At 38.1% G+C, this 23439-nt stretch overlaps 2 protein-coding genes across 2 annotated transcripts in view; one reads left to right on the top strand and one right to left on the bottom strand.

Moving 5' to 3' along the window:
- Nucleotides 1-14140, top strand: part of ppfibp1a (PPFIA binding protein 1a) — a 28481-nt gene extending 14341 nt beyond the window's left edge. The window contains exons 7-25 of the mRNA XM_053650408.1: nt 164-256; nt 932-1049; nt 2200-2261; nt 3346-3430; nt 4741-4853; nt 5741-5826; nt 6355-6397; nt 6883-7054; nt 8064-8190; nt 8409-8540; nt 9691-9841; nt 9934-10045; nt 10200-10288; nt 11014-11136; nt 11224-11349; nt 11440-11628; nt 12370-12519; nt 12629-12694; nt 13205-14140. Coding sequence (XP_053506383.1) covers nt 164-256; nt 932-1049; nt 2200-2261; nt 3346-3430; nt 4741-4853; nt 5741-5826; nt 6355-6397; nt 6883-7054; nt 8064-8190; nt 8409-8540; nt 9691-9841; nt 9934-10045; nt 10200-10288; nt 11014-11136; nt 11224-11349; nt 11440-11628; nt 12370-12519; nt 12629-12694; nt 13205-13285 — 2118 coding nt within the window. The 3' untranslated portion in view covers nt 13286-14140. The remainder of the gene's footprint in view (nt 1-163; nt 257-931; nt 1050-2199; nt 2262-3345; nt 3431-4740; nt 4854-5740; nt 5827-6354; nt 6398-6882; nt 7055-8063; nt 8191-8408; nt 8541-9690; nt 9842-9933; nt 10046-10199; nt 10289-11013; nt 11137-11223; nt 11350-11439; nt 11629-12369; nt 12520-12628; nt 12695-13204) is intronic.
- Nucleotides 14141-15897: 1757 nt separating this feature from the next.
- On the bottom strand, nt 15898-23399 carry LOC128623512 (NADH-cytochrome b5 reductase 3). Its single transcript, XM_053650611.1, has 9 exons — nt 23239-23399; nt 22756-22881; nt 22598-22670; nt 21365-21471; nt 19901-20030; nt 19618-19701; nt 18841-18926; nt 18613-18712; nt 15898-16825 (listed from the first exon to the last, which is right to left on the bottom strand). The coding sequence occupies exons 1-9, from the start codon at nt 23257-23259 to the stop codon at nt 16653-16655; spliced, it is 900 nt and encodes a 299-aa protein (XP_053506586.1). The 5' UTR covers nt 23260-23399; the 3' UTR covers nt 15898-16652.
- Between the last annotated feature and the right edge of the window lie 40 nt (nt 23400-23439).

Raw genomic sequence — 23439 nt, 5'->3', positions numbered from 1 at the left:
TAACAGCAGCTTTATATCTTATTAGTCAGAATGTGGTGTACTCAAAGGTTATTCAATCTGGATGTCCCTTTTCCTCTCAAATAGCTCATCCAAGTTCTTCCCACAACTCTGCTTGTGTCCATGCTTGACCTTTTACCTCCCTGATAAGCTTCTCTCCCTCCAGGCCTTTTATCAGGAGCTGAGTGAAATGCGCCTCAGAGCAGCTACTGCAGAGACGGAAAAAGTGCAGCAGGAAAGAAGTCTGAAATCAACCAGAGTACGAATATTATGGGGGTTTTTTTTCTTTGTTGTTTTTTTTTTTTTTTGGTTACACAAATAGTGTTCAAGTAAAATAACACTTTTTTTTCTTTTTTTCTTTGTTTTTTTGTCTCCTTTGCCCCATTCCCCCTGTTTTTTTTATTTATTATTATTCTTTTAGATCTGTAATTTCTAGAATCTGTCTTTCTGGCTGCTGTTCAATCTGTCTACACACCTACACTCTTGTCAGTTGTTTTTATAGAGAGCATTACTATTTCTATGCAATCACCTGTGTGGTGTCGTGTGGTTTTTTTTTTTTTTGTTTGTTTGGTTTTTTTTTTTTCTTTTTTTTTCTTCCTGATTTTAATTATTATATATATATATATATATATATATATATATATATATATATATATATATATATATATATATATATATATATATATATATAAAAATAATATTTTGAACTGACTAAAGCACATGAATCAAATATAAGATGAGATTAGTTACACTCGTTACTATATGACTACTCTGATTATAGCTCTTGTTTCATATCTATTTTTAGAAGGTTAACATTTTGAAAGCCTCCATGAACAACCAGTACAAAATTAGCCAAAAGCCCATGCGCATAACTGGCAGTAATATCTTTGTGTTGGTTACAGTTAGGCAGTTGCATGTGGTTCTTATTTGTCAGGAAGAACTGGTGGCACTGCAGAAGCAGCTAGAGGAGCAGGAGCAGGAGCTGAGGAACCTGAAGGAGCAAGCCGGAGCTGAGGTCGTGACATCGGACGGAAGCCAGAGCAGAGAGAAAGGTCTGTGCTGCAGCATTTTGGTCGACCAAAATAGTCTCGCCTGAGGGAGTTCTCTCCACACTATGCACACTCGTACTACTTTGGATAATTAAAGGTCCTTATTTTCCCAAGGGTGGGTAGGGAAGCATTCTGTCAGGGTTATATATAGTAGAACCTTTTTAAAGGAAATATTCACCCTGAAGTCATGTATCCATGTTTACAATTAGCATGTGATCTTCAGTGCTGTCAAAGATATTTATTATATAATGTGTTAACTTTTTTTTTTTTTTTTCTTTTTTTTTTTAATTTAGTATAAACTTCCTTCGTCTACATTTTGGTCTATTTTCAATTTTCAGCGGCTTCCTAAATTGCCCACGATGCCATTTGACTACCTGCTGATAGTCGTGCAGTCAGCTTTAGTCCTTGCTTGATGTCTATCTAGATCCCTATGGAAGGTTGTTATGGTAATTATTTACTTATAATAGTTGTAAGCCTAATTAACTGGTCACTTGAAGCAAAAGGATTAATACTACAAAGAAAGCATAAATAATGCAATTTTAATAAAAATGAGGTGTTTCTACACCACTATGTATCGTGGGAATTATTTTACTCTGGAAGTGGTTCCTGGATGCAAACAGTTTGAGAACCCTGCCTTAAAAGTTCTGTGTAGAATCTACAACAGTATTTTTTTTTCTGCTCAAGAGGGTTCCAAATACCTTTTAGAAAGCTTAAACTGTCAACCATCCAAACATCCCTTGATAAACTCTCCTTTCTGAGTGTATATAGGTGGGTTCATGTCATACATGTCCAGACAAGAGTTCTAAATCTAGAGAGATTGTTTCATCACAGACCTAACATCCTGCATTCTTAAATAATGTAGTAAGCATGTTTGTACCACTACCTTTTAGCACTTATGTATGATTAGGGTTACATATGCAGTTTATGTAAGACTTGAATCAACTTGCTAGATTCTGAATTAACTGTTCTATTAACATTTAGAGATCCCAATCATACTGAATCATTCTATAATTCCACACTGACGTATAGGGCTTGACTTTAATCTTTAAGCAGTTAGACTATATTCCATCCTTCCTGATTCATATTTTTGTTCAGTGGGTGTATCTGATGCATTGTGGGTTTTTTTTTTTTTGTTTTTGTTTTTTTCTTTCAGATTTGGAAGTGCAGAGAATAAAGCAAGCTGTTGAGTCTTTAATGGCGTCTAACGAAAAGAAGGTAAATTTTCATTATAGACTAATCTCATGTTGGCACATTTAAAGTATTTAAAAAAGGTGGATTTGTGATGGTGTGCACTAACTTTATATATAAAATATCACAAATGTATCACAATTGAAGATATTTTTATGATTGAATTCTGGAACGATTAGGTGTTATCTTACTTTTGGCAAAACAGAATGAATGTTATAAATATTTAATTTATGTGTTGGAAGTTTTACACCAAAATATTGGCTAAAATAATTAAAATAGGCTCAAATAGTATTTAATATATATCTAATTGAAACGTATGTGCTTTGAGGGTTGACCTTGCTTATGATATGAAATCACAGAATTGTTAGCTAGAACCTTATAGTGATATTATGGGAGAAATTATATGTTCAAAGATTTAATTTGGGGGAAAAAAAAGGTATTTAATGAAGACAGGAAGTGAACACAGAGATCAGGTACAGAGATCATGAGTTGATGTCCAATTGGTACAGTGAGTAACAGTTATAGATATAGAAGCACTGACACCTGCTGATATCTACAGTATGATATTTATGAAAATGTATCATGAAGTTGAATGTAAGAAATAAAACACTTGGGTGTGAAAAGGAGTTACCGTTCCGATTCTTTTCCTATAACGGCATGTCCCAAAACACTTTTTATTCTGCTTATAGTGCAACAACTTTTTAATCTGTTTATAGTTCTGTTTAATGTTATTTAACATCTGCAAAGTAAATTAGCTCCTGTTAATGCTTGCATTATAACCGGTTTAAACAGTCATTCCCTCTCTGTACTCAAGGCTTTACTGACTGTTACAAAGCGCCGACAGTGAAGACTCCTTCCTTAAATGTGAAATAAACATCTCAGTGTTTCTTTGTCTTTATCTTTGTTAAATAGCAGCACAAATAAATCTGTTGATTTTTAGGCTTAGATTATGTTGCACATCCATCTTACAGGTTCCTGAGGTGTTACTATGGAAACGATAACAGAACAAGCACATTAATATAATGATATTGAAGTACCACCAGCCCTCCTACTTCCTTTTTTTAGGAAGATCAATGAAGGCGTATGCTCATGTGGTTGGTATTTTCCACAGGATCGTAAGATTGAAGAGTTGCAGCAGTCCCTGATGTGCTGTAGGAACATCCAGGACATGGTGATGTCAGAACAGGAAAGGAAAGGTGAGAGATTATCGTCATCTTAAATAGAAGACCGCAACTTACAAGCAAGTAGTCTTGTCCTGGATTTAGGTTCGGATCCACCTTAAGGCACGATTTTCATTTATGGTTTTGTGACTTGTTCTTGCTTATCTCAAGATTTAACTTGGACTGATATTTTTTAATTCTGTGACTGTTGTATATAAAGTAATGTTGAAGAAATTACATACATAGCCTAATGTTAAACAAAGCACCACTACGGTCTTCTGCAACTCCTGCAAAAAGTCAGCCAGAGGTCCCTTCACGAATGAAATCGTTAGTTCTTTACAAGTGCATCTCAAAAAAAATTTTAATATTGTGGAAAAGTTCTTTTTTTTTCCTGTAATTTAATTAAAAAAGTGGAAATTTCCTTTGTTCTAGATTGATTACACACAAAGTGAGATATTTCAAGCTTTTTTTGTTTTAATACTTGATGATTATGGCTTACAGCGCATTAATATTTTGAGATACTGGATTTTTGATTTCAGAGTAAAGAATTTATAATACAGAAATGTCGACCTTCTGAAAAGTATGTTAAATTATGCGCTCGATACTTGGTCGCGGCTCCTTTTGCATGAATTGCAGCATCAATGCACCTGCATTTAGGACTTGATTGGAGTAGCAGTTCAGGTGCTGAGTGAGAGATGAGATGGGTTCTGCGCTCACTTCTTTAATATGTACCATTGCACTCAAAAATCCCCAAATATCAACAGTCGAGTTCCATAAGCCAGTTGGTCTGTCAAAGACAAGAACCAAAAAGAGTGGTTTGTAAATAAAAATGGATGCAATCCAGATTATTTTTCTTATGAAGATGTAGCATGTAGCTCACTGCAAAGAATATAAAACGGAAAACTAAAACAATATTTTTAAGACAATTCTTCTGTGGTTCAAGATTTTCTTCAGCTGAATATTGCTTATGTGTTTATCAGAGTGTCCATGTTACTGTGCATCTTCTTCTTCAGGCTAATCTACAGTAGCTGTTAAAAAGCTTTACCTTTGTCCATAGCTCTGTCGTTTATTTGGGGCTCTTTTCTTGGAGCTTTTCTTTTCATACATGTGCCAGCAATAGCCACTTTTGAAGATTTTCCTCTCTGAAAGTTAAACACGCTTCCTCATCTTCAGGATTTTTGCATTTAGTGGTTGAATGAAACACATTTGACATTTTGAAACCTAGCTTTATACTAGGAATTGAGTGCTACAGAGCCAATTAGTAGTCTCATAGTCAAGCAATTTATGTAATCACATCCACTAGCACATTCGACAAGTAAAACTAAATCCAGACTGTGTGTCCTCAGACAGAGGCGATGAAGAGGACACCGGGATGGGCCAGTGTGAGAGTTCAGCCAAATCCCCAACCACTACAGTTACTGAGCCTCTTTTCCTCACAGGCACAGAGGAGACTGATGAGGTATGGCTTATACTATCTCAAAGCCACTAACACACTGCTGTGTACACAGGATGTCCCTCAGGCTTCCTTTACAACATTCATGTCCAACTCCTTTTGTATTTTCTTTTTGGGAGTGTTTGTCCTCACTGTGAACTGCCATGGAATTTAAGTGGATTTTTACACTTAGTGAACTTATATTATTATTATTATGGTTATTATTATATAATATGTGTGTATCTCTCTCTATCTTCCCAAGGCTCATGGAAATTTAATAAGGTCTAGTCAGGGAATTTTATTTGTAAATTTTTCAAATGTATTAGCTAAAATGTGAGGATAGATTGGTGTGTGTGTGTGTGGTGTTTGGGTTTTTTGTTGTTGTTTTTGTTTTTTTAATATATATATAATATGTCTTTCTTTTTAGTGTGCTCATTTGCTGAATGTGACTTGGTGTTATGGGTTAAAAATGTACTTAAAATGGCTTACGGTACCTTGTAATTGAATTGATCTTATTTCCATTAAAGAAATATACTTTTGTTTTATTAGGACCAGTTTTGTTTGAGGTGTAAAGACTAGTCATGAGAAGTATATGTTCTTTTTTTTAGCAATGAAAACTAAGTTTTGCACTGGATTTCTGTTAACCAGGAAATCGAGCTTACAGATTTAATGGGTTAAAATAGTTAGGTTTTTTCTGCTCAGTAGCCATTCAATACATTCTACCATTCTTCGTACAGTATGTCATGGAAATTCAAGATTTTGGTCAGGGAAAAGTCATGGAATTTTACATTTGACTTGGAACCCTGAGATTATAATATATAATATACACTGTTTTTGTTTGCAGTACTCCACTAGATCTTATTTTTGAGGACTTTCTCTTTTTGTTTTGTCTTTGTGTTCTGGCTCTCCCGCAGCCTCAGGTGATTCCATGCACCGAGTTTATCTCAGAGTCTGAACACAAATCAACAGCTGATGCAGATCCATGCCTTCTTACATACAGGTCTGATCCCTTCCTAAAGCTCCTCGTTTACATTTACATTTTATGGCATTTAGCAGACACCCTTATCCAGAGCGACTTACATTTATCTCATTTCTACAACTGAGCAATTTAGGGTTAGGGGCCTTGCCCAAGGGCCCAACAGTGGTAGCTTAGCAGTGCTGGGGCTTGAGCCCCTGACCTTCTAATCAGTAACCCAGAGCCTTTAACCACTGCCCCGTTTATCTGAATTGCACTGGAGATACATGACTTAGAGTAGGCAGTAGTAGGAGTTTGATGGTGGATTTACTGTGTGCAAAAATGCAATTAGAATTATTAGAACAATATGTGAACGGCTATACGATTACAGTAGCATTTCTGAATCCTCATGAATACTACTAATCTTTGGCTAACTTGAGTAAACTGGGACACTTTATTTATACAGACCATTTTATTTTGCTATTTGGCTAAACGCATTTGGGAATTTAAGTAATCTGCGTGTGTGTTTTTGTTTTTTTAATTTTGTTTTTGTTTTGTTACCTTTTATTGAAGTTCCTCTGAGAGGCTTGGATCAGAAAACTCTAGCAGAGAAGAGGTACTGACTACTGTTTTATGTGTCTGTGTGTGTGTCTGTCACTTAGACTTATTTGTGTGCATTTCTGTCTGTGTGCATTGTCTTTGTGTCTCTGTCTCCATTTTTGTCTGTCTGTTTTAATAATCAAGACAGTAGCTTCTGATGACAGGAATTCTAAGTCATCATTGCCCCCTGCTGTTTGTAAAAGATGCCATAAGCAAAATCCTGACTTGGTGCTTATTGCCATCACTCAGTGCCAGTAAATCTACAGACTAGCGCTCTCTCTCTCTCTCTCTCTCTCTCTCTCTCTCTCTCTCTCTCTCTCTCTCTCTCTCTGTGTGTGTGTGTGATCAGCAGTTCTGTAAATTAGTTAACACATGAATTTTGGTGTGAGAACTAAACGAATGAGTACTGAATCACAAGCACTGTTGCATTATATGCCACCATCAACATTAATGTTAATTAAAACAGAAATGACAATTTTTAAATGATCTGTTATCTTTCAGGCTGAGCCTGGTGAAAGAGCAGATAAGAAAAACAGCTCTCCCACAGTGTCCCCCTCTCAGTCCAGCCCAGGCGGGAGTGAAAGTTTTGGTACCAAAAAAATACGCTCCTCGTTTGGACGGGGCTTCTTCAAGATTCGGAGTGGAAAGAGAACAGCCAGTTCTCCTGATCTAGGTGTGATCTGACTCGTAATTGAGAGTTCGTAGTCTGTTTAATGTGATGTAAATTCATGTTACTGTCTCCAATTTCCTCTGTAATATGATGGAAAAACTGATCGTGCGACCTCAGGTTAGGTATTGTACAGTGTTTAATTGCATAACAGAGTGGTGGTCCTATAGTAAAGGCTTCTGTTTTGCTTTCAGTAGCCTAATTAGGAGAGCATGCATAATTCAGGCACAGAATGAGTTGAAAGTACAGAACAAAATGTGGGGGGAAAAGTTACCATATTTCCTTTAAAAAAAAAAAAAAAAGTCCAACATTTTAAGCAAAGTGAATCAGAAATAGTAGCTAAAATTTAGTTTGTACAGCTGATGAAGTAGATACATTTAGAGGCTGTAGACATCCTTAATGAGGGCTACTCTAGTCCCCTGTATCACATGGTGACTGTCTTTTATATTGTAGATCAAGTATAATCACTTTGATTTGGCAAAAAATAAATAAGAGTGCATGTAAAATATTCAGAGCCATATCTCCCTGCAGCTCTGGAATGGTTTCCCACTGATGCTAAGCAGGGTTGAGCCTGGCCAGTACCTGGATGGGAGACCTCCTGGGGAAAATTAAGGTTGCTGCTGGAAGTGGTATTAGTGAGGCCAGCAGGGGGCACTCACCCTGTGGTCTATGTGGTTCCTAATGCCCCAGTGTAGTGACGGGGACACTATACTGTAAAAACAGCACTGTCTTTTGGACGAGGTCCTGACTGGTCATTAAAAATCCCAGGACACTTATCGTAAAAGAGTTAGGGGTATAACCCCAGCAGTTTTGATAGTAGTGTCTGCTATAAGGCCGAGTAGCATAGTAGCACCGCCCCATCATGTTTTATTCCTTTCTTCACCCATTCCATACAAGAAATTGTTCTACCTGTGTTTGGGTCCCATCTGCTTTGCATGAGCAACTACAGAAGCAGTGGTTGTGTTTGTGGTTTTGGCCAAGTGAAAAGATCTTCTAATCCCATATGTTTTATCAGCTGAGGCAGAGAGGAAGAGGACTGAGCACTTGGATCTGGCAGGAACTCCATCTCCCAAACCAAAAGCGCATGCAGTCTCACCCGAGGGCAAGAAGAAAGCTAAGGGAATCCGAAAGTTCTTGGGAATGTGAGTCTTCTTTATTCTCTGTTTATTTGTGGTCAGAAGCTTTAGATGGTGTTATGTCTTAGGAGTGCTTATATAAAGCACAGTTTTTAGAATTAAACCAAAGTAGCATTTACATCTTAAAAGCTAACTAATTCTCGCAAAATCACACACTTTTTAAAAAGTATATCAATTATGGATTTTTAAAATATTTTTATTATTTATTTTTTTTGGTAACCTAGGATGAGGAGGAGCCAGTCCACTTCGTTTAACCTGGATAATGCTCCCGATTCCGAGTTCAGGAGAGGCGGCCTTAGAGCCACAGCCGGGCCGAGACTTGGTTGGTCACGTGACTCGCAACGCAGCAATAACAAGTGAGTTGCCATTTTTAAAGCCCATGTTAACTTTGTCATGACATACATTGAACTCCAGAATTATTATCCCCCCTCGTGAAGGTCAGGGGGGAATATTAATAACACATTCAATTACTGATTTTTTTTTTTTTTTTTTTTTTTTTTTTTTTTAAATGGGAATAATGTGCAGTTTCTACAAACATAACTTTTTTTTCCTTTGTTTCTAATTGATGTGATTTTTCTCCCAAACATTAATTTAAATATGAATATGTGGTGAAACCTCCTCAGGGCATAATAACAACTTCCTCATGTAATGTCTGACAAGTTTGGAGACACTTGTGGAGGATCCTGGACTCTCTGCTATGCAGAATATGTGAAGATATTGTTTATATATATTTTTTTAATTCAGCAGTTCATACCACAGCTTTTCAGTAGGGTTCAAGTTCAAAGATGGAGATGGTCATTGTAGATCATATAGTCCCTGTTCCTGCAAACATTTGTGTGTCGATTTTAAATGTTTGAGGTCATTGGGATACATGATGCCATTAAAAACGTTACAATAGCTCCTGAAGCACCAGCTACAAATCAGCCCCAAAGCATCAGTGATCCACTAAACATAATTTACAGTGGGTATCAGGTGCTTTTCTTTGTATTCATTCTCCATTTTTCACTGAAGGTGTATATGTCCAAAAAGTTGGGTTTTAAAGTCTCATCTGACCACAACACACAGTCATATTCTCATTCATCCCATTCCTGGCAAACTTCAGTTTTTTTTGTTTTTTTCTTTATTTGCCCTAACTGTGCTTACTGTTTAATTGTTGATTACTTGTTTTTTAAACCCTTTTGTGTATATACAGTGGGGTTCAAATTCTGAGACAACTAAAAAAAAAAAAATGATCTCATCAGTAACTTGAGTGAAAAGTATCATTCTATAGAACATTTACATGAATTTGAAAGTTTTGCAGTATTTGTTGTGTTCCCTTTTTGCTTTAATGACGGTGCCTGTGTTTACATGCACATCAACTTAAGGTTAAGGTCTATATTCGGGTTTAGGTAAGTAGTTTCTTTAATAACCCGAATGGAAAATTGAAATCATTGTTTCGGATGGTGCCAATAATTTTGGAGTTGACTACATGTTTTCTCTTTTCTCCTTCTTTGTCATTCTCTGAAGTGAGCTAGACACCCCGTTTGCATGCTGGAGTACAGAGCAAGTGTGCGAGTGGCTGCAGGAGCAGGACTTAGGCCTGTATGCGAGTCAGGCTCAGCAGTGGATCCGCTCTGGACAAATGCTACTAAATGCCTCACAGAATGACCTCGAAAAGGTCAGAGCATCGAAGAGCTTAATTTTTCAAAAATGAATGGTCGAGGTATTGTAATTAATTAGTGCTTAATGCACATTGTGTGTGTGTTGTAGGAGCTTGGCATCAGGCATCCTCTCCACAGAAAGAAACTTCAGCTGGCACTTCAGGCTCTGGGCTCAGAAGAGGACGATGCTAAAAACAAGCTAGACTTCAACTGGGTTACTCGTGAGTCACGTAAACCAAAGCTCAATATGATGAACAGTATGAGTCAGTAATAGCTACTAATGGGAGGACTAGTACAACATGGTGCAAGGCTGGCAGAGTAAAAAGATTTATTAGTCCTCTTCACTGAGAGCTGACCGTTTTCTCTGTGGTTAAGGATGGCTGGATGACATCGGCCTGCCTCAGTACAAAGCCCAGTTTGACGAGGGCCGGGTGGACGCACGCATGCTTCACTACATGACTGTGGTATGTCACATGTAGGGTTGATTCATAAATTTTGACTTGGATACCAAAAGCAAGTACATAATGAAATCATACTATCGCGAGGCTGGACGTCTTTTGATGAGATGATAAGCCATAAATTTTCGGTTCTCGATAAGGTCAGAGCAATATTTCATACTTTTGAATCTGTTCTATTTTGTATGCTTTTAATGAATATTTTGGTGTAAACCTTCTCGCATGTATTTCATGGCATTTATGTAACTTTCGCTATTGATTGGTGCTGTTTTTATAAACATCAATTCTATAAGTATAATCTCACACATGTACCTTAATAAAGTATACATAGTTAATATGTAAACTCCAGATTAAATTCCTTGCTTCGTTCTGCCCATACAAGTCAAATATCGGATATTTTGCTAATATGTATTGAATTTTGATTCTCCGCATCACGAGAGCCGTTACAGTGACTTGCTTCAATCTGGTTCTCTACCAATAACTTTCTTTCTCCGGTTATTAAAAGACAATTTTACTCGGGTGATATTTATTATTAAAGCCTGTTTTAGCTATTTAGGAAATATAAATATGCCCTATATTTAATTTAAATAGCACACAGTCTCTTAATAATTAACACTAATTCAGTCTCTTAATAATTAACACTTGGCGTTGACTCTATAATGCATGCTTGAATGTTGGCCTCTGTTCCTTTTAAATAATGAACTTTTTTATTTACACTGTCATAAAACTTTTAGGATGATTTGCTGGGTCTGAAGGTGGGCAGCGTGCTTCACCATCTCAGTATTAAAAGGGCCATCCAGGTGCTGCGCATCAACAACTACGAGCCCAACTGCCTCAGACGTAGACCATCTGATGAGGTTCTACTCATCCCTCCATGTACACAGCACTGTTTAAGTCACAAGATATGCCAGTATGCGTTTTTAATTCTAAAGCTCTGCACTTAGAATAACATCACACCAGCAGAGGTGTGCCAGTGGACCAATCACAGAGTGATGGAGTGGCTGCGCTCGGTAGACCTGGCAGAGTATGCACCCAACCTGAGAGGGAGCGGAGTGCATGGAGGACTGATGGTACGGAGAGAACAGGATGGAGCCAAAATGAGTGTCCTAAGTGAAACCGACCTAGCTCTAGCTTCATGCTTTTGTGTTTCGTCGTCCCAGGTTTTGGAGCCTCGGTTCAATGTTGAGACAATGGCCCTCCTCCTGAACATCCCTCCTAATAAGACGCTCCTGAGGCGTCACCTGGCCACCCACTTTTACCTCCTGATTGGTGCAGAAGCAGAGAGACTCAAGCAGGAGTGTCTGGAGCACCCTGACTACACACTGCTCACCGCCACAGCAAAAGTGAAAGTAGGAAAAGCTTCATTATATTTATTTATCAAATATTCACAATTGTTTGAACTGTTTCTTTAAGGATCTCAGTGGTTAGCACATTCGCCCCATCTCTCCAGGGTCGGGGGTTCGATTCCTGCCGCAGCCCTGTGTGTGCAGAGTTTGCATGTTCTCCCCATGCTGCGGGGGTTTCCTCCGGGTACTCCGGTTTCCTCCCCCAGTCCAAAGACATGCATGGTAGGCTGATTGGCATGTCCAAAGTGTCCGTAGTGTATGAATGTGTGTGAGTGTGCCCTGCGATGGATTGGCACCCCATCCAGGGTGTACCCGGGCCTGTGCCCCATGCACGAGTACCCCATATCCCTGGGAAAGTAAGTAAGGAAGTAAGGATAAGCAGTATAGAAGATGGATGGATATTATTTAAGACTGCTTAATTTACCGACAAATTTTAGCTTTTACAAATATTTACATCTTTTTTTCCCTTAATTTTTTGGTATTTGCTCTTTTTCATTCACATAATACACATTAGTAATGTCTGTGTCGATTGTTGCTGTCTCTTAATGATTGTCTCCATATTTGGCCAAACTATTCCTTTAAGGATAAAATTGTCCCCTACTACAATGTCAACTTGAATGAGCATTATTATTTTAAAATGTAAACATTCACACATCTCTACCAGCCAGTCACCGTGAAGGTGGACCCATCTCGCAATGGAAGTATATAAATGGGTCTGAAATAATTTTTATTTGTTCTGTCTAGCCGAGACGTCCCTCCTTCGGAGGTTTTGGAACATTGAGGCGGAAGCGACAGGAGGAGAGTGAAGAACTTCTGTGCCCTCTGGACGTACAGATGCCCCAGAACAGCAGCTTCCACAGAGGACAACGCATAAGTGAGGACAAGCTGGAGCAGGTGCTGCACCTTCTCACTCAAAACGATTATCCTAGAGCGTACCTGATGGCCTTGTCGTTATATTTAAATGTTTTCTAGTTTGGTCTTTAAAATGTCTCTGGTGTGGTAGATGGAGGACTCGGAAGGCACAGTGAAACAGATAGGAGCCTTTTCAGAGGGGATCAACAACCTCACTGTAAGATTTTCAATTCATCTTTTGATTAAGAGGATAGACGGCTGGCATTAGTGCAAATGACTAGTGCAGTTGAGTGCAAAAGTTTGCATACCCTTAGGACAAACTGCATGATGAAGAAATTCATGAGAAAATTCAAGTAGTGTGATTTTGCACCTTCATTATCACAAGTAAGAAAAAAAAATGGTCAAATAGTGTATGTTAAGAAGATATTAATGGATTTTCACTTTAATTAGCATTTTTAACAATCTCCCACCTCTTTCATTTCCTCTGAGCATCTGCTTTACACACTGAGCATCTTTCTTTTTAAAACTATTTTTCTGTTGATTTTGACACACGCACATGTTTCATTTTTACCGTTGCGGAGTTCAATTTGTAAATTTCAATTTCAAAAAACCATAGGTCGATGCAAACTTTTGCACTTCACCGTGTCAAACATTTTACCCCACATTTCAGGAATTTTCTTTCTAACACGTTTCCTTTGGATTTAAATTTTTTTGTGTGTTTATATAGAGCATGCTGAAAGAGGACGAGCTCTTCAGGGAGATATCATCTTACGCTCCTGATGCCACGTACACTGCCTCCAGCACATGAGCATAAGCCTGTGTTAGGTGACGATCCTGGAGAACCAAATGTCTGTTCCTTTACTGTGATTTTTACCATGAAACAGCTCCACGCAGCATCACCTGTGAAGACCATTTACACATTTACAGCTCCATAAGCCTACTGTGATGGTATTACTACGATGGTATTATGTTGGAGTCTGACAATCAAAAGCAATCGACAACAGTGGAATGTTTTATTTATTCTTCGTTTTACTGTCTACAGCATTTTCAGTGTTCATGAGAAAGCGTACCGAAGACTGCAAACGATGACCAAAACACATCTTAAATCTTGTTTTAGTTAGATTACATCTTTATTCTTGTACTCTGTTTTAATGTATACATTGACTCCTGCATATAATTGCATGCGTTACTCTGTACTGAATTTAGACACTTACTGCCTGGCAGGTACATTGGGAGTATTGAGTAATAATAATCTCAGTTTAAGCATTTAGTCTGCACATCACTGGATAGTTATTCCTTAACCAAAAATGTCCATGTGTTTGCGGTTTTATGAATTGAAGTCAATAAAATTCTGTAAAATTAAAAAAAATCTTCTTAATCTGGTATCGTGTTTGTTTTAGTTGTGGGTTTTTTTGTTTTTGTTTTTTTAAGACCCATACTGTTGTAGCCTAGTTACGTCAAGGTTCGATGGTTTTGGGCATGCTGAGATGCTTTTCTGCTTACCACGGTTGGAAAGAGTGGTTATGAGTTACTGTATCCTTCCTGGCAGCTCAAACCAATCTGGCCATTTTCCTCTTACCTCTCTTAACAAGGTGTTTCCACTCTCAGAACTTTCGTTCACTCAGTGTTTTTTGCTCCAATCTGTGTAAAGTCTAGAGACGTGTGTGTGTGTGTGTGTGTGTGTGTGTGTGTGTGTGTTTCCCAGAAAATCCAGTTTCTGAAATACTCGAACCAGTGCATCTGGCACTGACAACCTTGCCATTTTAAAACCAGAGACCACATTTGTCCCCCATTCTGATGTTTGATATGAACCTTAACTGAAGCTCTTGACCTGTATCTGCATGATTTTATGTATTGTGCTGCTGCCACATGATTGGCTGATAAGATAACTGCATGACTGTCCAGGTAGTACAGGTGTTCCTATTAAAGTGGATGGTGAATATAGTGTATATGGTGAAGCTTTCTGTAAGGCGATATTTATTTATGAGACATTTATGGAGGGATCTTTAGCTTCAGCACTTTAAGAGTCACAATGGGAGAGTCTATAGGATGGGAGTGTCTCTAGGACAGGAGTTTGCTATTTCTGGTTTCTCAGAAACATGACAAGTTGAGTTTATTTAATTATTCATTTCAAGAGAGCCAAAAAAAAGGCTTGTCAGGGAGTGACTGTTAATGTAAGTGGTAACGAAATTGTAATGAAAAACTCCAACCCAGTGGTGTTTAAAAGGAAGTATTGTGTGAAAAAGATTACCTATCTCTCCAGCGATTATTCCCAGATTTTTCGCAGTCTTAAAATGTGGTCAGATGTGAGACAGACTGAAATAAATTTTATTTTATTAGGAACACCTTGTAATTATCCAAATCAGCCAATCATGTAGCAGCAGCACAATACATACTGTACAATCATGCAGATACATGTCAAAAGAGCTCCATTTAATGTTCACAAGAAACATCAGACTGGGGGAAATGTGATCTCAGTGATTTTGACCATGGCATGATTGTTGGTGACAGATTTTTCCAGATTTGAGTAATCTGGAAACTGCAGATCTCCTGGGATCTTCACACATAACGGTCACTAGAATTTACCTCCAGTAAGGGGCAATTCTGTGGGCAATATCAGCTTGTTGATGAGCGAGGTCAGTGGAGAATGGCCAGACTTGTTAGAGCTGACACGAAGTCTACAGTAACTCAAATAACCACTCTCTACATCTGTGGTGAGCAGAAAAGCATCTCAAAACCTTGAGATGGATGGGCTACAACAACAGAAGACTACAAGTTTCATTCCTGTCAGCCAAGAACATGAATCTGAAGCTGCATTGGGCACAGGCGAAGATTGGGAAAAGAACAGACGACTAATAAAGTAGCCAATGAGTGAACTTTTATTTCATTTTATTCCCAGTAAAGGGAATAGTCACTGTAGATCGACATTTTATATTCCTATAAAGTTTTAGTATCTAGATTGACACTATGTTAACTTTGGGTTAAACTCCTTTAATTGAGCAGTAAATTAAGTTTAATATCACCAGTTTAATATCTAGAAGCTAGAGATAAAAGCAAATAGCAGGAAAAGTGTTCAGAAAAGGAAATGCAGATTTGTTTTTACTATTAATATTTTCCCATACACAATCTGACCATTTTTATTATTTTCCATAATGAAGGAACATCTGTGAAGTTAACACACAACGTTTTGTTGGTGTAAATTAAGTTTCTTTGTTGATTTCATGTCATCTTATGGGTATGCAGCCTTTTGCACTTGACATTCAGGAAGGACCTAGAATTCATTTCTATGCTGTAGTCAGTCGAATGTAGAGCGCTTTGCAGACTTTAGACTTTGCTAACTTTTGGCACAGAATCTTGTCTTTGCTGCATTTCTCGCAGATTTCAAACAGACCCTGAAAGACTCAAGAAGGAAACTCTTCATTAATGCAATCTTTTATTCGTCAAACTCAAGGCAGTACAATATTTTACTATATAGAACATGAGCTTGGTTATGGCAGGTGACGTCTAACGTTCTTGCACTAAGCTGGATCATTGCGTAGATCTCCAATCACTGCAGTTGGGCAGTTTAAACGATACAAAGATGCAGCTTTTAAATGAATGCGTGCAATTATTATATTGAGTTGCTTAAAGCTAGCAATAACTGATCTTCTGCTATGACGTTACGTGCCACTTTGACATTTTTAAAGCGATTCTTTTTTATATTATTTTAATTTCACTTTGAACACATTGAAGCCAATGTACTGTATTATGTCTACAGTAAGGTGCTTGGTACTAAGGCACTTTCTAAAAATTAAAAACATTCAAATTATCACATTCAATGACAAAGTAAAAAAAAAAAAAAAGTCTTACTCTTCAAATGAGGCATTTCAATTATTTTCATAATTAACAAATATCACAATGTGTGCTAGAATAAAAAAATAATCCATCAGTGTTCTGGTTGCAATTTCTGTTTTTTTTTTACTCAATAACATACTGTGTGTGATAAAACAGCACATACTGACTGGTTTGACAATGTCTACTTAAGTGCAAATAACAAAATGGGCACAATTGCGAGGGCGAATATTTGCATATTGAAACACACGTGTACTTGGAGACACTATGATGATTGTGAAAGCTGAGCTTTTTCAGCACCAAAGTCGCTTGACTAGGTGTCAGGATTAGTGTGTTTGTTTTTTCTAGAAGATGAAGCGCCTGCTGAGGGAATGGCCCACTTTGTCCAGGTTGGGATTGCAGGCAAACTGGATCATGGGTGGAGGACCACACATAAGGATGAGCGTGTCGTCACCAGGGGGAGGGAGGCGGTTCTGCACCATCTGCTCACTGATGAACCCTTGGCTGTACTCCCAGTCTGTCACATGAATAACAAGAACAGTGGTTGCTGATTCATCCAGTCCACTTATCCCTAGGTGTGTCTCAATCAGCTCCCTACTTATTTTAAGGGCTGTCCCGACTGCAAAAGTCCTTCCAGTGAACTAAAAAAAAAAATCCCACAATGCACTGCAAAAACCAGGGAGCATCGATGCTCACTATGTTTCCTTACTGGAAGTGACGTCATAATATCTGAAGCCTCTCGTCTCGAAAAAATAATAGCAGACGAAATCTCAACCAACTTCCGTCAGCGATTTTTAACTTTATTTGATGTTCTATATACAGTATGTTTGAGTCTAATGGCTTAAGTGCTTAATGATTTTTAAAAATTCATTAGCTAGCATATGAGCCTGCTTGATGTACCATGGCAAATGTGTGTGATTTAAGCTAACAGATTTATATGACGTTATATGTCAAAGATATCGGTCCTGCCTGTTGTTGATATAATCGGTCCTGCCTGTTGTTGATATAATGCCATTGATGACGTTTTTACAGCATAGTCATGTCGCCAGAAAGTCATGTGTAGTGAGCCAGTGCCCCAACTCATGTACATGATATACTGATTCATGGAAGCTGATTGACACACATCCACTCTTCATACCACAGTGCTGTTGTATTCTTGATTCTGATTGGTTAAGCAAAAAGTATTGATTCAATTGTATAACATCAGTTCTGACAGTAATGCCAGCTGCAATTTAAATGACAGGTTTAGATTAATGTGCTCTTTGTACAGTGAGGGAAAAAAGTATTTGATCCCCTGCTGATTTTGTATGTTTGCCCACTGACAAAGAAATGATCATTCTATAATTTTAATGGTAGATTTATTTGAACAGTGAGAGACAGAATAACAACAAAAAAATCCAGAAAAACGCATGTCCCTGTAATAATGATCTAGTAACAGATCATTCTCAGGGGCTTATATGACTGAGGTGCCATCTAATCTACATCTAATCAAACACGAGAAAGACCTTATACCCGTTGAAATAGTGACGTTTTCTGTTGATTTAACATTTATGGAAGGAGTCTCTAGTGTCAGTGCTTTGTAACAATCAGTAAGATTTCCTCCGTATGATGCTCAGGACAAAAGACAGTTTGCTGTCTGGTTTCTTAGGAACATGACAAGCTAAAGTTTGTCTTATTAACTAGAGCACAGGTTCCCACCCTGGTTAGTATATTCCCTGCTCGAACACTTCCACTTCAAATCAGGAAGGGCCGTTCATTAGCTGAATAGTTGAATCAGGGAAAACATTTCCATATGTAGGACAGATTGTAATCCAGGACCAGTGTTGGGAACCTGTGAACTAATGGATAGTGAAAAACAGGAGAGGCTGCTGAAGGCAAAAGCTGCTATAACGTACGTGAGAACAGGAACTAACTTGTGGACATTCCACAGCATTACAACTAACTATAAACGGATGAAAAGGATGACGTGTCATTCTTTAATTTGGTTTTTTTAAGAAAAAAAAATCACTGCAATAGACAAGGAACAAAACATTTTGGGACATGGTGTTACAAGAAAATAATCAAGTCTGAGGTGGTAATGCGTCATGCATCAAACCACCCTGTTACTGATTGTTTTCCTGTAATCATATTTTATCATCACCTATCATATTTTACTCCATTAAAAATATTTCATATACATCTAAACTGACAAGTCACTAAAACAAAAACTTATCACAAGACATTCTAGCAAATATTGTCTCATATTCACACTATTTGCAGTGTTATGTACCATATACAGAAAATAAACAAACCATTACTACTTACCATCAGGAACCTTGTCAAGGGTATACCACAGCTTAAACCGGTCTGGGTGATTGGCCTGGATTTCCTCCAGGTCTGTACGCAGTAGGATGTCTTTTTCTGACTGTTTGAGTGAGAAACAAGAGTGTTTTTCTATTATTTAGGCTTTTTTCCCCCTCCCCATCAGTCATCAGAGTCATCAATTGCAGTCTATTTATTAATAGGAAATTAATATTAATGGCAGGGACTTACCTGATTGGCAAAGAGCAAGTAACAAATGGTCTTGTCTTTTGGATCCTTCATTATTGCCCGAATGATCTGCAGCATGGGAGTGATACCTGTAGTGATACAAGCATAAGCTTAGAAAGACAATTCTGAAATGCCCTTGCATAAGGAACTGTGTCTTCATGCGTCTTGTTTTGTGTATAGGTTTATATTAATGTGCTCATTCTAATATGTTAGCGTTTCTATAGTAACAACTTAAACAGGGACTTGTATGCTGGATGCGTCACATAATCTAAGACTAATAATACTTGATTAAATATTCATATATGGTGAAGCTTTCTGTAAGGAGATATTAATATAACATTTATGGAAGGAGTCTCTATTGTCAGAGCTTTGTAAGAGTCAGAACATTTTCACTGTCACCATGGGAGAGTCTAAAGGACAGAGGTTTCTCAATAACATGACAAGCTGGGTGTTTGTTTATTTATTAATTTCAAGAGAGACAAAAAAATTATATGATGCTTGTCAAGGAGCGACTGTTATAATGTCAGTGGTGACTTGTTTCATGGGCACTAACTGTACCAACAAATGGATAAAATGTATGACGTGTCATTCTTCAATTATATGAAATTGCCAAATTGCTGTGGAATTACAAAGAATAAAACCATTAGAGGTGTGTGGGCTGTTAACACCCAGTTGTCGGTGTTCCTGTCATGTTTTATTCCTTACACTATTGCAATGTTTTATATAGCGCTGTATTCAAACCCAGGGGTGTTTAACGAAAAGACAAAAAAAATTTTTTACCTGTCCCTCCAGCGATCATGCCCAGATGTTTCGCCGTCTTAACCTCTGCGGGTGCCTTCTTCTCAGGTTTGATTTCAAACACTCCTACAGTGTCAATCATTCAGTAATCATTATTTTACAACAAATACAAACAAAAAAAAACCCACACAACAGACAATTCATTAAGGTCCTACACTCACAAAATGGCATGTTGTATACTATTTAAAATCCCTCAAATCAAACCCTAATCCCATAACACCATCCTAATTCAGAGACATGTGCACTGCTGAGAGTAACTGCTCACCTTGGCCTTTGTAAACCAGCAGTCCACTCGGCCCTCTGAAGTCAATCATGTCACCAATGCGAAGACTGTCCAGGTACTGAGACATCTTTCCACCTTCAGGAAACTTTGGATGAGTATTTTTGTAGTATATCTATAATAAAAAATATATTTTAAAACTCACACACACACACACACACACACAAAGAACACTGTAGTATTTTACAGAACATTTTTTTAATAAAGATAGATTTGTGTCTCAAATTTGTTCATTAAGTTTTTCTGCAGGTCTTGTTCATTTACTTTGTAACAGGTTAAGCCACTATCTCTGTCTCTTCTCACTCCCTGGCACTCCCCAAGTCTACACAAAAACTAAGGTAGGACATTGGAGATTTGAACACACAAACTTATCTTCAAGGGAGAGAAAACAAAAAGGCTGGTGAAGGAACGGCTGCTGTTACACAACATTTATTAATTTCTTTCACAGACATGCCACGACATTAAATGTAACTATGAACTAGGAGTATAACACAACACTACTGTCTATCTGTTCAGAGCTCCGTATAGCTGTATCTGTATTCTGACTTCAACCAAAGTGGACGTGGCCTTAACTGGAAGTGTTTATTGACCATTTAATGATGAGCTACTCCTGATTTAATGTATCGAATCCTGTATTACACACATCATCCTACTCCAGACTGTGTGCTGCTGTGAGGAAAAAGCTTTCTTTTCCCCCAGTGACTTAAATATGAAGCCTATCACTATGGCCACTGGAAAACGCTGGAATAAACCCAGAGGTAGAAATGCCAGTGCTGTCAGCATAGTCAGTGAATTCTCCTTAATCAGTTCTCCTCACCTCATCACTTATTCATAATTGGGGTGTGCACGGGACTGCAGTTATTTTAGTTTGTACTTTCCTGTGATATTTTCGAATACATTTCTTTGGTTTTTTTTCACAAGATATAAACAAGCTAGTAGCCTAATTTAAACAAGGCAGGTACTAAGATTCGTGTTAATTACCTTAGTCTTAATTTCAGCCTCATATCTGACCGCATGTTCATGCCCACTTGAAAGGACAAAAACCTCCCACGTGTGCATCTTTTTCTGTTTGTTTTATGTGCTGTGGACCTAACAGATGCTCTGTGCACCTTTCTGGCATGCTTTTTGTTTTGGTACTGTCATATATACCATGAATTATGACAGTACAATGACAATTCTTTCCTATTACCTACCCCATCACTTCAAAATCTCCCACCCTGTGTTTACTCCTTAAGGGTTTAGAGCTCAGAAACATTCAAAAGAAAAACATTAAGAAACTCTGAGCATGTCTCAAACCTAATTCCTCAGAACTTTCTTGCACCACCCATAATCTCAAATATGTTTTTTTTGTTGTTGTTGTTTTTTTAAATATCAGCTTTAGTAATCAGATCTCTGAGCTGGACTTTTCCCAGCTAATGCACATTTAAGGCATTTTTTAAGAAAACACACCTTGACCACCAGGTCCACAAAACCTTTGTCGTCATCACTTGACACCGGAGTGTAGGGCCTTACCACCAAGCCCCCGTCTATTCTAGCAGACAGGTAAATGTGTTGACCTGCAAACATAGAACAACATATGATCCACTGAGGAATTTAATGCCATGAAGGCATTATGCTGACTGAAATTGGACATATCTTGGATCACCCAGGTTTGGATACCCTGCAGACTGCATTTCCCAAAAAACAAATGGGAAGTCTCAATGCTTTGGTGTTTAATCTTACCTGGATACTGTCCACTTGTACCTAAGAACTGCTGCTGTAATCATAAAGACAATCCTGTGCTTCTCCTAGGACTCTTATTTACAGCCTGCTCATACTAAACATCTTTTCAACACCTGTAATACTATTCATCTTTACTCTTGTATACTGTAATGATTTAATGTACAATCGCATTACCCGGTTTCGCCCAGAAGAGGACGGGTACCCGTCTGAGTCTGATTCTTCTCAAGGTTTCTTTCTCACGTTGTCTCAAGGAGTTTTTCCTTGCTAATGTCACATGTGGCTAGTTCATTAGGTCTCTAAATGCACAACTGGATTACTGTAAAACTGATGTGACGTCTACTGTTAAAAGCCTTATACAAATAATATTAAACTGAATTAACAGAAGCTCACAGAGTCGTCTCGGTCACTAAGACGATGTTGTATAAAGCTGGGTGCACGCTGTGCGATTTTTAATAGTCCTTTGCAACTGTTGCTTGTCAGACTGTACGAACACGATCCCCGCTGTAAGCCACACTGTAGGATCTCAGTTGTCATTAATATCAGATTGTACGACAGTCAAGACATGAAAAACGGACGCATTCAAGAAGACTTGTACGGAGTAGGAGAAGCCACACTACAGGACAGTGCCTCAAATCTTGTGAAACTGCAGAATTTTTATCAGAGGGAAAATTTGATCACAACGGCCGTTAATCAGCTGTCGGGGAACACGTCAAACTAGCGATCAAAGACTACAGATTTTGGCCTAGGATTATAGGAGTCTTTTAGGACTCTCAAAATTTGTACCAGACGAGCAAATCGTGGCCAAAATCATACAGCGTGAACCCGGCTTAAAACACAGAGCTCAGATATCAGCATCGTAAAGCAAAAAATAGAGGAAGGGGGTTTGACGTGTCATAATGGGCAGGTATACCACATGGCATGGGTAATGAAATTACATTAAAGAAAATATACTGAACTTACCAATAGGAAGTCCCAACACAGAGTCTGGAGACTTCAGGGCAAAGCGAAACTTCCTGGTGTCATGACTAATAATCTAAAAATAAAAAGAGAGTCAGTTGGAAGTGTTAGTCATAATGATATTCCACACGGATCCTGATTACACAGGACTTAACACTGACCTCTTTGTCTATGAGGCGCAAGGGATATTTCTCATTGGGATCCACCAGGGTTATGGCAGGTTTTCTCTTGGCACCCAGAAGCCTCATGATCAGGCCAATGATGCTTTCAAAGCCACCGCGAATGAGCTGCAGAAATTAGGTAGGAGTTAAACTGTTGCAAAACAGCTGCACTAAGGCCTGGAATCTTAACATAGCTGACCGCATAATCCAAAAAAAAAATGCGCATGATACCAAGGCTGCACATAAACAGATCATCAACATGGCCCAAAATCACAGTGCTTACAATACCACATAAACTTTACACATTGTGCAGTAAACACTCGATCTAGCTAGCTAATTCAATAGTGACAAGACAATGTAAACAGACTGCATATACAGACGCACATGCAAAAACTTTGCAACTACCGAGGAAAAAAATGGCTAGTAAGCTACACAAGCTAGCTAACGTTACATAATACTCATTGCATGAGATAATATACATACACCAATGATGTAAGACAGCATCTTGTCTCCTAGTCGATATGTATGATGATAATAATAATAACAGTATGCTATATTAACTCTTCAGACTAACGAACTATTACAGTGCAACTAGCAAGCCAAACGTCTCCTACTCCACCCTCTTCTGTGCTTCCGGGTTCGTCTGATAAACCTCGCCCACCACATTCTATCCACGAGACTTAC

The sequence above is a fragment of the Ictalurus furcatus genome, chromosome 19 (assembly GCF_023375685.1).
Source record: "Ictalurus furcatus strain D&B chromosome 19, Billie_1.0, whole genome shotgun sequence".
NCBI classification, from domain to species: domain Eukaryota; kingdom Metazoa; phylum Chordata; class Actinopteri; order Siluriformes; family Ictaluridae; genus Ictalurus; species Ictalurus furcatus.
The sequence above is the reverse complement of the archived record's forward strand: the minus strand, read 5'-3'. Positions and strand labels throughout refer to the sequence as shown.